The 16,622-nt window shown below is 46.6% G+C and overlaps 1 protein-coding gene across 4 annotated transcripts in view; it reads right to left on the bottom strand.

Moving 5' to 3' along the window:
• The window catches only part of LOC140205438 (uncharacterized), a 49,240-nt gene that overhangs the window by 21,738 nt on the left and 10,880 nt on the right, over nucleotides 1-16,622 (bottom strand). For 2 of the 4 annotated variants that reach the window (XM_072273040.1, XM_072273039.1), the window contains exons 2-3: nucleotides 13,104-13,273; nucleotides 4,475-4,662 (exon numbers count right to left, since the gene is read on the bottom strand). In XM_072273040.1, coding sequence (XP_072129141.1) covers nucleotides 4,475-4,662; nucleotides 13,104-13,265 — 350 coding nt within the window. In that variant the 5' untranslated portion in view covers nucleotides 13,266-13,273. Of the gene's footprint in view, nucleotides 1-4,474; nucleotides 4,663-5,883; nucleotides 5,923-13,103; nucleotides 13,322-16,622 lie in introns of those variants that run through there. The other 2 variants (XM_072273041.1, XM_072273042.1) reach the window with 2 other exon arrangements.

The raw sequence follows: 16,622 nt of genomic DNA, 5'->3' as shown, positions 1-16,622 counted from the left end.
ATGAGCAATGGGAAGTCTTCGGAGAGTTGTTAGAGGCTGCCGAGAGTCGGACAGGGAAGGGGGAGAGGAGATGAAACACAACGGCAAGAACTGAGAGCTCAGTAAATCAGAGCCATAGGAAGCAGAGAGTAAGAGGACCTGGAATAAGCAGGGTATAGGAGGGACCCAAGCTCTTATTTTATTAAACTCTTCATTCTGAATTGGCAAGTATGACAATCCTGAACAGTAATCACCCTCTCCTCAGCCTGCATCATCCCTCACCCTCCCTTCCCATTTTAGAGTGTTTTCTTGTTTGACATTTGAGGCTTCACGTCTTGTCACAGTTCATTGCTGCCATCATGTGGTTGATTTGCACAGTGCAGCCAGGAGAGGATTAACAGAGAATTACACCTGTGAGTTCAGCCTAACATTGTGGGCCGAAGGGCCTGTCCTGTTCTGTACTGTTTTATCTTCCAAGTGTTAATGTATTTGCCTTGACCACATTCTCTGACAGCTATACCGAGCACCCACTGTATAAAAAAAAGTTGCCTCTCAAGTTCCCTCTCACCTTAATTCCATCTCCTCTAGTTTTTGATTCTCCCTTGTTGGGAAACACACTGAGTATCCAGGCTCCTCACAACTTTATACACCTCTGTAGGATCACCCTTCAGTTTCCTAGCCTGTCTCTATAACCCATTCCCTTGAGTCCTAGCAACATCCTTGTAAATCTTTTCTGCATCCTTCCTACAGCAGGGTGACCCACACCACCTCCTTTAGACAGAGGCCAGTGAATCTGTGGAATTCATTGGCTTAGATGGCTGTGGAGGCCAAATCATTCAAAGTGGAGGTTGATGGGTTTGTGATTAGTTCTCTCAGTTAGGCACAAGGATAATAGAAAAATGGAGGGCTGTGTTGAGGGATATTAGAGGAGGTTAAAAGGTCAGCACATTATGTCCCCCCCCACCCACCATTGCATGAATGAAGTCACCAGAGAGAAGTACAGGTAGATATGAGGCAGACTCTGTATTTGACAAAGTATCACAAATAAACTGACAGCCTTTGGAGTCACAAGAGAGAGATAGAGAGAAAGAGAGAGCCCCTTTCGGAGCAAGAGGTCTGCCTGGCCTAACTTTACATGATATTTTATATGCTAAAGGTCAAAGGATTCAGGCTAAAGTTTAAAGGACAATTCCATATTTACAATGCTTCCTTTGAATTGCATGTAATAGTTTCAAATGCCTGGATCTTCCCGCCATCCCACCGCCCTGTTCGCACCTGTATTACAGACATCCAAGTACTTTCAAGTAATGAATCTAAATCAGCATTGTCTGTTCTTCCCAATTAACCCTGCTACATGGTTCTTAGGAACCCATTGTTCAGAACTGCATTTTAGATTTCATCCACAATTCCTATTTGAATCTGAAGGCTAGTAGCTGATATCAGTTAAATATATTTGCTATATGTGCTAGCCCCAAACATCGCCCTAGTGGGACCTGTACTTTGCTGTAGTGTTCTGTGTTCTACCGAGTCCAAATGGTTAGTTGTTGGTCAGTCAGACCCAACAGGCTGCAGGGCCTGTTTCCCTGCTGTGTGGCTCGTTGATTACCATGGCGATGACAGGAGCACCTCGGAGGCTGGCTATCCAGGAACAGCAGTTCACCAGTCGGCTCAACACCATCCGGGTAAAGGCAATGTGACTGATTGGCACCCAGCCACCAGCCTAATCCCTCACTACCCCTTCCCCCCACCACTGGCTGGACACACAGTGGCCGCAGGATGGACCACGTACAAAGTACCTTGTAGTTATTCGCTCGGGCTACCGTGACAACAGCTTACAAACCCACCAAGGACAAGGACAGTGGGACACAGGGGAATAAAGTTACCGTGCCATTTTCTGGGGCTTAGATGCTCTAACTCTCTGGAATATGGAGAGCTGTCATGACTCTTTTAAGGGTTCAGGACCATCCTGCTAATTAGCAGTCATGGTTTGGGCAGCAAGAATTGAGTATTTGAAGAGCCCCTGAACTGAGGTTCGGTGCTCTAACTAGAGATATTGTCTAGCATTGTGTTTTTGTTCAGTTCTCGTTCCAGCTTAATACTCAGTCTCGATTCTAGCCTTGGATACTCCAGCCTTGGGTCCAAACCATTCGCGTCATGGTCTCTCGTCATGAATAAAGCCAGCGCCTGCAGGTTGTCCTCAGACTCGCATACCATCCTGACTGGTAACTGGACAGAGCTTTCGTCATTATACCAGAGATTCTGCCAATGCTCGAAATCCTGAATAACACACACATACACATGCACGCACACATAGAAACATAGAAAACCTACAGCACGATACAGGCCCTTCGACCCACAATGCTGTGCCAAACATGTACTTACCTGAGAAATTATCTAGGGTTACCCATAGTCTATTTTTCTAAGCTTCACGTACCTATCCAGCAGTCTCTTAAAAGACCCTATTGTATTCACCTCCACCACCGTCACCAGCAGCCCATTCACCACTCTCTGCTTGAAAATCTTAACCCTGACATCTCCTCTGTACCTACTTCCAAGCATCTTAAAACTATGCCCTGGGAAAAATCCTCCGACTGTCCAAACAATCAAAGCTTCTCATCACCTTATACACCTCTATCGGGTCACCTCTCATCCTCCGTTGCTCCAAGGAGAAAAAGCCAAGTTCACTCAACCTATTCCCATAAGGCATGCTCCCCAATCCAGGCAACATCCTTGTAAATCTCCCCTGCCCCCTTTCTATAGTTTCCACATCCTTCCTATAGTGAGGTGACCAAAACTGAGCACAGTACTCCAAGTGGGAAAAGGTCAGCAGGTTAGGCGGCATCTACGGAGGGAAATAAGTAGTTAATATTTCCGGCTGAGAACAGTGACCATTTATTCCTCTGATAAGTTCCTCCAGCATTTTGTCTACATGTTACACTTTCATCGTTACTGGGTCCAAATCCTACGATTCTCTCCCCAACAGCACCTTCACCAGAAGGACTGCAAAGGTTCAAGAAGGCAGCTCACTGCTAGGTCCCTCAGGGTCAGTTAGGAACGGGCCTTGTTCCTGTCTATATCCCCCCACCCCCACACACAAAAAAAATTAAAAGCAACCCACTTAGAGTGTCCCTCCATCTTGGTCTCCTGATGGAGCTGATTCTAACTGGATCACTTCTGAAAGTCTGGAACTGTGTCAACGAGATGTTGAGAGGTGAACAATGGGATAGAGGGAGTGGCATGGTAGTGTAGTGGTTAGCGTACCACTATGACAGCCTACAGAGGAGAGGTCGACACCCTGACACAGTGGTGCCAAGATAACAACCTCTCCCTCCATGTCCAAAAGCCTGAAAAGCTGATGGTGGATTACAGGAGGAACGGAGACAGGCTCGCCCCGATCGACATCAATCAGACTGCAGTTGAGAGGGTGAACAATTTCAAGTTCCTCGGTATTCACATCACTGAAGATCTCACCTGGACTGCACACACCGGCTTTGTGGCTAAAAATAAAGCACAACAGTCTCTCTTCCACCTCAGGCGACTGAAGAAATTCAGCATGAGCCCCAAATCCTCAAGATCTTCTACAGGGGCACTACTGAGAGCATCCTGACTGGCTGTATCACCGCCTGGTGTCGGAACTGCACCAGCCTTAATCGCTGGGCACTGCAGAGAGTGGTACGGACAGCCCAGCACATCTGGGATGTGATCTTCCCTCCACTGAGGACATTTACAACAGCAGGTGCGTAAAGAAGGCCTGGGAGAGCATCGGGGATTCCAGTCACCCCAACCATAAGCTGTTTCAGCTGCTTCTGTCTGGCAAATGGTACCACAGCATTAAAGCCAGGACCAACAGGCTACAGGAGGAGTTTATTTCTACAAGCCATTAGGCCTTTAAATTCACGTCTGCACATTGCAATGGAGTCATGACGCAAAGAGTTTTACTCCGTCGCATTGTGGGACGGGGGATGTAAGATTTAAATAAATTCAAATTCAAATCAATGCAAATTACTGCACCAGCAACTCGGGTTCAATTCCTGCAGCTGCAGGTAAGGACCTCCTACGTTTCCCCCTCGTGCTCTGGTTTCCTCTCACATCCCAAAGGCATTTGGGCCAGTAGGTTAATTGGTCACGTGGGTGTAATTAAGCAGCCTGGGCTTGTTAGGCTGGAAAGCACAGTTACCGTGCTGAATCTCTAAATAAAATAAAAAGATTTAGTGTCCCAAGATGGAGACATTCTTGAGACATTGTAAGTGTTGCTTACTTCAATGTACTCGTGTTAATTTTGGATAATAATAATAATAAAAAGATTTGAAAAGAAAGAAAGAAAGAAAAGATTTAGTGTCCATCTATTCCCATTCTCCACTGACATTACCAACTTCACGTGGACCAGTTTACCTCGCCTTTCACCCCAACCCGTGGCAGTCTGGATACTGAATGCTTCTGTGACTCCTCAAGTGAGGTCCCCTTGTGCCCCCACCCCCCACCCCACCCACCTTACCTGGTGAGCTCCATGGGGCATCTATCGGTCGAGATTCGGCAGTTGCACACCATCTCCCTCAGGCTGTCGATCGGTCGGGCAAGTAGCATGACATTCGGAAGGGAAAAGCTCGGGCTTGTGGATGTCACTCCCACAGTCACCATGGTGATATCCTTATGTATGCTCAAGACCTCCCCCTTCTTTGTCACCTGTGTAAGACAGAGACCAGTGAATCCTGGTGCTCGACACCTCAGTCCATGCGGCTCGTAAGCATGACATTCTGCTGGGGCTGGGAACTCACAGCCGCACACACAAAACGCTGGGGGAGCTCGGCAGGTCAGGCAGCAGCTGTGGAGTTAGTTGGAGCACGGAATCACTGGGGTACAGGGGCATGGAAAGTTGAGGTGCCAAGTTCAAAGTAAACTTATCAAAATATAATCATATCGAGATGCCAAGGATGCAGCCTGGAAGACTAGTGAGCCTTCAGGGTGCCCGATTTTCTTGGCTCTGGAGGCGGCGGATTCAAGGCTGGTGCTGCCGCCTGATGTGTCATGGGAGTACACGGAAGATCAAAAGCAGCGAGCTGGTTGCTGGCTGTGTGCCCAGAGACTCGAGTTCTTTGGGCACAGAGCTTGGGAGAAGCAATGCAACAGACTTTTAACACCATAAACCAGCGAGTTGTTTTGTTATGTCTCCCCTCTCACTGTGAAACAGGGACATCTCTTTTTCCCTTATTAGGGGGAAGAGAGGGAGAGAGAGAGCCTGTGGTATGTTGAATACTGGGTGAACTAGTAGTCTTCAGGGTACTGCAAGGCTGTGTCTTTATTGATGCTTTGCTGCACACTTGAGTGCCCGTTGGGGGAGGGGTCATTGTTTTGCTGCTGCTTATGCATGGGGGTGGGCTTTGGGATTCTAACATTTAACTGTCATTCATTATTTGTGGCACTCCTCTGTTTTTGTGGATGTTTGTGAAGAAGAAGAATTTCAGGATGTATACTGTATACATTTCTGACATTAAATGTACCTATTGAAACATATATGCCACCATATACAACCCTGAGATTCGTTTTCTTATGGGCATTCACAGTAAATCCAACAAACATGATAGAACGAATGTTCAAAAGACAACAAATTGCAAATACAAAAGAGAGAAAAAAGAGACACTAAAAGACAGATTAATAAGTATTAAATATCAAGAACATGAGACAAAGAGTCCTCATAATTGAGTCCACAGATTATGGAAGCAGTTAATTAATTAATTAATTTAGCAATGCAGCACAGAGTCATGTTGCCTCTGACAACCAGATTAACCCTAACCTAATCACAGGACAATTTACATTGCCCAGTGAAGTGACCCAGTATGTCTTTGGACTGTAGGGGGAAACTGGAGGACCAGGAGAAATCTCACGCATTCCACGGGGAGGACTTACAGAGACTTCTTACAGAACGGTGCTGGAATTGAACTCCAAACTCTGGAATGCCCCGAGCTGTAATAGTGCCCCTACCACAGTGTCCAGTTCAGTGGTGGGGCGAGTGAAGTTACCCCCACTGGTTCCAGAGGCTGATGGTTGACGGGCAGTAACTATTCCTGGCTCTGGTGGTGTGGGTCCTGAAGCTCCTCCTCCCTGATGGCCTTAGGTGGCTGAGCAGGTTAACGAGAACCAGCAATAACTTGATTGTTTCAAACAGTAAGTACATATATGAGAAAGGAGTTGATTTCAGCCTGTGAAATCAAAGCAAAGTCTGAACAGTTTACAAAGAAAAGTGTAAAAAGGTGCCTCATGAGATGATTGACATCAATAACTCTGGAAGACCACAAGTCTACAACACAGGAACAGGCCATTCGGCCCACAATGTTGTGCTGAACCAGCTAAAAAGCAAATCAAATATACCCAAACACTAATCCCTCACATCTACACAATGTCCATATCCCTCCATCTTGCTTATGTTCATCTGCCTATCTAATGTATTTGCCTCTACCACCATACTAGGCAGTGCATTCCAGGCATCTACCACTCTGAGTAAAAAACCTACCCCTTACATTCCCTATGAACCTACTCCTTCTCACCTTCAATGCACGCTCTCTAGTATTAGACATTTCAACCCTGGGAAACAGATACTCTCTGACCACTCTATCTATGGCTAGCATAATCTTGTAAACCGCTATCAGATCTCCCCTCAGTGTCTGACGCTCCAGAAAAAACAACTCAAGTTTATCCAGCCTCTCATGATAGCCCATGCCTTCTAAACCGGGCATCCTGGTAAACCTCTTCTGCACCCTCTCCAAGGCCTCAATATCCTTCCCATAGTGGGGCGACCAGAACTGTATCAATACTCCAGTTGTGGCCTAACCAGAGTTCTATAAAGTTGCAACATAGCCTCATGACTTTTGACCTCATTGAAAACAAACATTCTATAAGCCTTCCTAACCACCTTAACGACTTGTGTAGCCACTTTCAAGGAGCTGTGAACTTGGGTCCCAAGATCTCTCTGCTCAGCAACATTGCTAAGAGTCTTGCCCTGAACAGTGTACTGTCTCCTCGCATTTGCCACACCAAAGGTGCAACACCTCACATTCAAGCAACACACATCAAAGTTGCTGGTGAACGCAGCAGGCCAGGCAGCATCTCTAGGACGACGTTTCAGGCCGAGACCCTTCGTCAGGACTAACTGAAGGAAGAGTTAGTAAGAGATTTGAAAGTGGGAGGGGAAGGGGAAGACCCAAAATGATAGGAGAAGACAGGAGGGGGAGGGATGGAGCCAAGAGTTGGACAGGTGATTGGCAAAAGGGATATGAGAGGATCATGGGACAGGAGGTCCGGGGAGAAAGACAAGTGGGGGGGGAACCAGAGGAAGGTAAGGGGTATAGTCAGAGGGACAGAGGGAGAAAAAGGAGAGTGAGAGAAAGAATGTGTGCATAAAAATAAATAACGGATGGGGTACGAGGGGGAGGTGGGGCATTAGCGGAAGTTAGAGAAGTTGACATCTCTAACTTCCGCTAATGCCCCACCTCCCCCTCGTACCCCATCCGTTATTTATTTTTATACACACATTCTTTCTCTCACTCTCCTTTTTCTCCCTCTGTCCCTCTGACTATACCCCTTGCCCATCCTCTGGTTCCCCCCCCCCTTGTCTTTCTCCCCGGACCTCCTGTCCCATGATCCTCTCATATCCCTTTTGCCAATCACCTGTCCAGCTCTTGGCTCCATCCCTCCCCCTCCCACTTTCAAATCTCTTACTAACTCTTCCTTCAGTTAGTCCTGACGAAGGATCGCGGCCTGAAACGTCGACTGTACCTCTTCCTAGAGATGCTGCCTGGCCTGCTGCGTTCACCAGCAACTTTGATGTGTGTTGCTTGAATTTCCAGCATCTGCAGAATTCCTGTTGTTACACCTCACATTCATCTGGGTTAAACTCCATCTGCCATCTCTCTGCCCATATCCACAAATGATCCATATCGCGCCACATTCTTTGCCAGTCTTCTACACTATCCAGAACTCTGCTAACTTTAGTATCACCCATAAACTTACTAAGCCAGAGACTCGCAGCTGGAATGCTGCACCCATTATCAGTGACTTGCTGCCCTGATGTGCCCAGACAGAATACGATCTTCTGTGCAGTGACTAAGAACTGGTAAGGTTCAAAAGAGACATGCTGAGTTTCCTTAGCAATTAAACCAAAGTAAATGCAGAACCAGAGTACAACTTGGCCCATTGACTGCATCTCTTCATTAATGGCCATTAGTTCAATCAACTTAAAAGTTCATTAACTCTTCGCTTCCACATAAACAACTTTCTTTCAGCAGTTTCATAGCCTTCAAAACTCACTATTACTTGCTCGAGATAAATCTAGCTGGGGCTCAATGTGGTGAGTTCCCTTCCGTGTTGGGAACTTCAAAGTAAATTTATTATCAAGGTACATATATGTACTTTTTTAACCAATTTACTATTTTTATCATTAAAATTTTCTCGCGGGCATTCACAGTAAATAGAAAGAAACAAAAAAGGATCAATGGAAGAACCACGCACAACAAGATGGCCAAAAAAAAAAGTCATGGTAACGTAGTAGTTGGCACAATGCTTTACAGTACAAGCAAACGGGAATCAATTCCCACCACTGCCTGTAAGGAGTTTGTTTGTTCTCCCTGTGACCACGTGTTTCCTCCGGGTGCTCCGGTTTCCTCCCACAGTCCAAAGACAGACATACTGGTTGGAAGGTTAATTGGTCATTGTGAATTGTCCCGTGATTAGGCCAGGATTGGGAGATTGCTGGGCGGTGTAGCTTGAAGGGCCGAAAGGGCCTTCTCCGTGCTGTATCTCAATAAACAAATACGCAAATAATCAGCGTGCGGAAGACAACAAAATGTCCAAGGACAAAAAAGAATCAATACAGTAATAATTAATATGCAAGCAATAAATATTGAGAATGTGAGAGGAAAGGTCCCTGAAAGAGGGTCCACAGGTAGTGGGAAAAGTTCTCATCACAGCTCGGTATGCCATCTGCTCTGCGCATGATCGTACGAAAGTGAAGCTTAGAACATCACATGAAACCAGCTACCCCTCTGTGGAATCAGTCAATGATTCTCGCTGTCTCAGCAAAGCAGCCAGTGTAATCAAAGACCCCACCCACCCCAGATATTCTCTCTTCTCTCCTCTCCCAGAAGAAAAGGAAGCCTGAAAGCATGTTCCACCAGGGTGAAGAACAACTTCTACACCACTGTTATCAGACCCTTGAATGGATCTCTTGTACGCTTGGCTCCACGGTGCGCCTCACTCTGATCTCGCACTTCGCCATTTACCTGCACTGCACATTTTTGGAAACTTTCACAGTTTATTCCGCATTGTTATTGTTTGACCTTATTCTAGCTCAATGCACTGTGTCACAATTTGATCTGTACGAATAGCATGCAAGTCAGCTTTTCATTGTATCCTGGTAAGAGGAGCAGATTCGGGAAAGGCTGGTCTCTTTGGACTATGCAGGCATGGAAAGCGTCGGAGTCACCTCAGCTGCAAGTAAAAGGAGGGTAGGCTCGGGTGGAGCGGCCATTGTGGGAGTGTGTCAGTGACAGAGTGTGAAGGATTTGGCTCAACAGGCTTCAGCGTGCACAGGCGGAGGCGCACTTAAGAAAGGGCAAGGCTTTTTCTTTATTGGGACAGGGCAGCCAGGATGGAATGCTCCTCCTGTCGGATGTGGGAATTCAGGATACCGGATGACTAAATCTGCGGAAAGTGCACCCAACTTCAGCTCCTGACTGACCGGGTCAAGGAGTTAGAGCTGGAGTTGGACGTACTCAGGATCATTCGGGAGACCGGAGACGTTACAGATGAGACTTTTGAAGAGCTGCTCACACCCAAAGTACAGTAGGTGGGTGACCGCCAGGTGATGTAATGGGAATAGGAAGTCAGAGCAGGGTTGCCCCTGTAGCCGCTCCCCTCAGCAACAAGTATACTCCTTTGGATACTGCTGGGGGATGGGGTGGGAATGACCCATCAGATCACAGTGACAGCTGCCAGCTTGTTGGCACTGTGGCTGGCTCTGAGCCTCGGCCGGGAAAGGTAAGGCCAGGCAGTGTGGTAGTTACACGAGACTCGATAGTTAGGGGGAGAGAATGGAAATTTTGTGGAGGCAAAAGAGACACCAGGATGGTGCATTGTCCCCTGGGTGCTGGAATCCATGATATATTGGAGTGGCTGGAGGATATTCTCAAGGGAGAGGGGAACAACCAGAAGTCGTGCTGTGTGTTGGCACCAAAGACATAGGCAGAAAAGGGGAAGAGATCCAGTGCAGTGAGTATAGGAAGTTAGGAAAAAGGCTGGAGAGAAGGACCGACAGGGTTGTAATCTCCAGATTGCTCCTGGCGTCATGGGCTAGTGCAGGTAGGAATGGGGTGATAGTGTAAATGAATGAGGAGATGGTGCAGGGGGACAGGGTTTCAAGTTCTTGGATCATTGGAACCTTTTCTGGGGAAGGGGTGACCTGTATAAAAGGGATGGGTTGCACTTGAACTGGAGGGGAACCAATATCCCGGCCGGGAGTTTTGCTGATGCTACTCAGAAGAGTTTGAATTAGTTTTGCAAGGGGTTGGCAATCGGAGCCCCAGGGCAGTAAGGTAAGGATTGGACCAGAAGGTAGATGTCAGGAAAAGAATTGAAGGTAAAATTGAAATAACAGGTATGATGGGTCAGAGGGTTTGAAGTGTGTATATTTTAATGCTTGGAGATTATGGGTACAGGTGATGAACTTGGTTGAGAGAGGGGAAGGATGGGTGAATGGGTGTACCAGGTTTTCGAGGTTTTAGGAGGTTTTCGAAGGTAGGGGAGAAGGTAAATGAGGGGGCAGAGTTGCACTACTAATCAGGGACAATATCATACCTTCACTCAGGGAAGACATAATGGAGTGGTCAGACACCGAGCCCATTTGTGTGGAACTCAGGAACAGGAAGGGTGCAATGCTGGGATTGTACTACAGACCCCCCCCAGTAGTCACCGGGACACTGAAGAACAGATACATAATCAGATTAAGGGAATATGCAAAAAAAAGGGGGGTTTTGTCATAGGGGATTTCAACCTCCCTAATATAGACTGGGACCTTCTTAGTTTAGATGGGGCTGAATTTGTTCAGTGTATCCAGGAGGATTTCTTAAATCAATGTGTGGCCGGTCCAAGGAGAGGAGGGGCCGTACTGGACCTGGTGTTGGAAAGCCTGGCCAAGTGACTGACCTTTCAGTGGGTGAGCAGTTAGGGAACAGTGACCACAGCTCCTTATCCTTCAGGATAGCTCTACATGAGGAGAGGTATGGTCCTTGTGGGAGAGTTTTAAATTGGAGTAGGGCAAATTATGAGATCATTAGGTAGGAACTAAGAAGCGTTTATTGTTTTTCTGGTAAGTCAACATCAGGCATGTGGAGGGTGTTTAAAAACCAATTGAACAGAGTACAGGAAAGGTATGTTCCTGTTGGAAGGAAGGATGAGGATCAAAAGACAAGAGAACCTTGGATGTCCGGAGAGGTGATGAATTTAGTAAAGAAAAGAAAAGGAAAGGTATGTAAAGTTTTGGAAGTTAGGGTCAAACGGAGCACATGAGGAGAATAAAGAAACCAGAAAAGGACTAAAGAGGGGAATTGGGAAAGCCAGGAGGGGCCGTGAAAAGTCCTTGGCAAGTAGGATTAAGGTGAACCCCAAGGCATTTTATACATACATCAAGAGCAAAAGGATAACTAGGGAGAGGGTGAGACCACTCAAGGATAAAGAGGGGAACACATGCTTGGATGCAGAGAATGTGAATAAGGTACTTAGTGAGTACTTTGCTTTGATATTTACCAAGGAAAAGGATATGAAGGACCAGGGGGTCGGTGCTGAGTGTATAAATACATTAGGGCATTTAGATGTCAAAGAGGAGGAGGTGCTGGGCCTCCTAATGAGCATTAAGCTGGATAAGTCCCCAAGACCTGATGGGATTTTCCTCAGGTTACTGAAGGGGGTAAGAGGCGAGATTGTTGGGCTCTTGACCAGTATCTTCCTGTCCTCTCTATCCACAGACAAGATCCGGAGGACTGGCGAATGGCTAATGTTGCACCTCTATTTAAGAAGGGAATAAGAGAAAATCCTGGGAACTATAGACCGACGAGTCTCATGTCAGTTGCAGGGAAATTGCTGGAGAGAATTCTCAGGGATAGGGTATGTGAGCATTTGGAAATCCGTGGCCTAATTAGGGAGAGCCAGCATGGCTTTGCGCGGGACAAGTAGTGACTTACCAACTTGATTTGAGTTTTTTGACAGGGTGATAACAGAGATTGATGAGAGTAGGGGAGTGGATGTTGTCTACATGGACAAGGCATTGACTTCAAAATTCAGGAGATTATGTTGCAACTTTGTAAAACTCTGGTTAGGCCACATCTGGAGTATTGTGTACAGTTCTGGTGACCCCACTATAGGAAGGATGTTGAGGCTTTGGAGAGGGTGCAGATGAGGTTTACCAGGATGCTGCCTGGTTTAGAGGGCATGTACTATCAAGAGAGGCTGGATAAACTTGGGTTGTTTTCTTTGGAGTGCCAGAGGCTGAGAGGAGACCCGATAGCGGCTTACAAGATTATGAGCGGCATAGAGTAGACAGGGCGTATCTGTTTCCCAGGGTAGAAATGTCTAATACCAGAGGGCATGTGTTGAAAGTGAGAGGTGGTAGGCTTAAGGAGGCTGTGGGAGGCAAGTCTTTCCTCAGAGAGTGGTGGATGCCTGGTGTGGTGGTAGAGGCAAATACATTAGAGACATTTGAACAGGTACGAGGATACAAGGAGGATAGAGGGATATGGACATGGTGTAGGTAGGAGGGATTAGTGTTTGGGTGTTTTTGATTTGCCTTTTAGCTAGTACAGCACAACATTGTGGGCCGAATAGCCCATTCCTGGGCTGTACTCTTCCATGTTCTATGTTCTAAATGTGACAATAATAAAGCAATACCAACACAAATCAGTAACAATGGAATGGGTCAGGTCCCAAGCAGAAATGTAGGTAAAGGGAAACCCGCTGATTCTGAGGGTAATGTGTGTGTTTGGGCTGAATAGCCTATTTCTATGCAGCTGCCATGTGCCGGCTTCATGGGGGGAAAAGGAAATGAAGGATGCCGCAGCAGATGCTAAATAATTTCTTGTCACCTGTATGAAATCGCTCTCGAAGATGGGGGCGTACTTGAAAGGGCTGTACTCTCCGTAGAAGAGGTGTTGCTGGAGGGCCCCAGGAACGGGAAACTTGGAGCAAATCTTCTGCTTGGCAAGAGGACTGCACAGCTTTGTGCCTTCCGTGTCCGGGAGGACCATTCTGAAACCTGGCCCAACAGAGACACGAAAATGAGAAAGGCTGGAAAGCGATCCCTCTAAAAGTCAACATGAAATAAAAAGGTAAGTTGAAATGCAGGAAACACTCGGCAGGTCAGGGAATATCTGTGGAGAGAGGAACAGAGTTAATGTCTCAGGTCTCTAGCCTTAGATCAAGAACCAAAACATTAACACTGTTTTTGCTCTCTCTCGCATTATGATCTTGCACGTTTATCTGTACTACACTTTCTCTGTAGTTTTTACACTCTATTCTGATCTATATGAACAGTGTGCAAGACATCCTTCACACTGTATATCAGAATGTTTCTTTGTTATGTGCTAAGTCTTATGACGTGGGCAATTATGGTCTTTTCATGACCATGATTGTTCCTGGCAAATTTTTGTACCAAAGTGGTTTGCCATTGCCTTCTTCTGGGCAGTGTCTTTATAGGACAGGTGACCCTCCCCCCCCCAGCCATTATCAGTACTCTTCAGAGACTGTCCGCCTGCGTCAGTGGTCGCATAACCAGGATGTGATATTCACCAGCTGCTCATACGGCCGCCCGCCGCCTGTTCCCATGGTTTCACGTGACCCTGATCGGGGGGGGGGGGGGGCTAAGCAGATGCTACACCTTTCTCAAGGGTGACCTGCAGGCTAGCAGAAGGAAGGAGCACCTTAGACTATATTCGACTTATCACCACCCCACCACCCTATTGGTTCATTGCTGTCACATGTCTCAGTGCACATGATAACAATAAACCAATTGCGATTCTAGTTCCGATATGGAACCAGCCGTTTTAGTTCAGTCAGGTAAAATAACATTTAAAAGACATTTGGAATAAGTATGTGGAGAGGGAAGGGTTGGAACGATGTGTGTGAAATATGGGCAATTAGTTCCAGATGGGTATAGATCTGGCCTGGACTAGATCAGTAAGATGTTAGAGTCGATTCTTAACCATGAGGTTTTAGGAGTACTTGGAGGCACATGATAAAATAGGTCAAAGTCCGCATGATTTCCTTAAGGGGAAATCTTGCCTGAAAAATCTGCTGGAATCCTTTGAGGAAATAACAAGCAGGATAGACAAAGGAAAATCGGTGGTGTTGCTTATTTGGATTTTCAGAAGGCCTTTGACAAGGTGCCGTTAAACAAGAGCCCTGGTATTACAGGGAAGATATTACCGTGGATAGGAGGTTGGCTGACTGGCAGGAGGCAAAGTGTGGGAATAAAGAGGGCTCTACCGATTGGCTGCCAGTGACTAGGGGTGTTCCGCAGGGGTCGGTGCTGGGACTGTTATATGTTAATGATCTGGATGACAGAATTGATGGCTTCGTGGCCAAGTTTGCAGACGATACGAAGGTACATAGAGGGATAGTTACGATTGAGGAAGCAGTGAGTCTGCAGAAGGACTGAGACAGATTAGGAGAATGGGCAAAGAAGTGCCAGATGGAATACAGTGAATGATCATGCAATTTCATAGGAGGAATAAAGGCATGGACTATTTTCTAAATGGGGAGTAAATTCAGAAACCAGAGGTGCAAACAGGCCTGGGAGTCTTTGTACAGAATTCCCCAAAGGTTAACTTGTAGGGTGAATTGGTGGTAAGGAAGGAAGGCAAATGCAATGTTAGCATTCATTTCGAGAGGACTGGAATGTAAAAGTGAGGATATAATGCTGAGGCCTTATAAGCCATTTGTCAGAATGGAGAATTTTGAGCAATTTTGGGCCTTTTATCTCGAAAGGATGTGCTGGTATGGGAGGGGGTCCAGAGGAGGTTCACACAAAATAATCCCAGGAATGAAAGGGTTAATGTATGAGGAATATTTAATGGCTCTGGGCCTGTACTCGTTGGAGTTTAGGAGACTGGGGGGGGGGGATCTCAATGAAACCTATCAAACGTTGTAAGTCCTAGAAAGAGTAGATATGGAGAGGATGTTTCCTATAGTTGGGGGAGTCCAGGACCAGAGAGCATGGTCTCAGGATAGAAGGTCCCTCCAGAACAGAGATGAGGAGAAATTTCTTCAGCCAGAGGGTGGTCAATCCATGGAATTTATTGCCGCAGATGATTGCGGAGCCAAATCATTGGGTATGTTTAAAGCAGCTGATAGGTTCTTGGTTAGTCAGGGCATCAAAGATTATGGGGAGAAGTGAGGAGAATGGGATTGAGAGGGATAATAAATCAGCTATGATGGAATGGCGGAGTAGACTCAATGGGCCGAATAGGCTAATAATGCTCCTATGATTTATGATCTTGTGGCGCCTTGGTTGGCATGAACTAGTTGGGCTGAAAGGCCTGTTTCTATGCTGTATGACTCTTAGACTATTTACCAAAGCTGCCCAATCGGCATCTTTTACACGAGCCCTGGTGACTAGTGTGCTTTTCTGACAGTGTCTAGACAGCTACGTCTGTTCCTGTGGGGTTTAACTCACAAGTGGCATTCTTCCCTCAATTACTCATTGGCTTCCTTGGTCTTGGTGGTAACTTCTCCTGGGGATGGAATGAAATGCGGCCACGGAAGACCCCCCCCCCCAGCCGCCCAACCTTATATACATTTAAAATTGGTGTGCCACCTTAGCCAGATTATATAAAACAAGGAAGTAGACCCACAGGCCCAAAACGCCTCTGCCTACCAAGATATTTACCTGAGCTATCTATCTGCACTTGGCCCATATTCCTCCAAACCTTTCCTACCCCTATACCTACCCAAATATCTTTTAAGTGTTGTAATTGTAACTACCTCACCCATTTCTTCCATCAGCTCGTCCCATATACGTGCCACTTGCTGTGTGAAAAAGTTCAATTTCATGTTCCTTTGAATTTTTCCTCCCCCCCCATCTTAACTCTATGCCCTCTAGATGTTGAGTTCCCTATCTTGAGGAAAAGGCTGTGACCATCTACCTTAACTAAGTTCCTCATGACTTTTTACATGTCTGTAGTGTCACCCCTCAACCTCCTAGGCACCAGGTAAAACAGTCCCCACCCTCCAGTCCTGGTAACATCCTTGTGAAGCGTTTCCGTGGCCCTTCCCAACTTAACAACATCCTGACTATAGCTGGGGGACCAGGACTGCACACGTTACTCCAGGTGTGGTTGTAATCTCAGCCAGCGCCACCAGGGGCACTAGCCTCCCCAGCGTCGACGACATCTTCGAAAGGTGGTACCTCAAGGAGATGGAATTCATCATGAAGGACTCTCACCATCCAGGACATGCTCCTCATTACTACCTTCAGGGAGGAGGTACAGGAGCCCGAAGACTCACACTCAGCACTTTAGGAACAGCTTCTTCCCCACTGCCATCAGACTTCTGAATGGGCAATGAACCCATACATTACCTCACTATTTTTGTTTCTTTTCGCACAC

The sequence above is a fragment of the Mobula birostris genome, chromosome 11 (assembly GCF_030028105.1).
Source record: "Mobula birostris isolate sMobBir1 chromosome 11, sMobBir1.hap1, whole genome shotgun sequence".
NCBI classification, from domain to species: Eukaryota; Metazoa; Chordata; class Chondrichthyes; order Myliobatiformes; family Myliobatidae; genus Mobula; species Mobula birostris.
The sequence above is the reverse complement of the archived record's forward strand: the minus strand, read 5'-3'. Positions and strand labels throughout refer to the sequence as shown.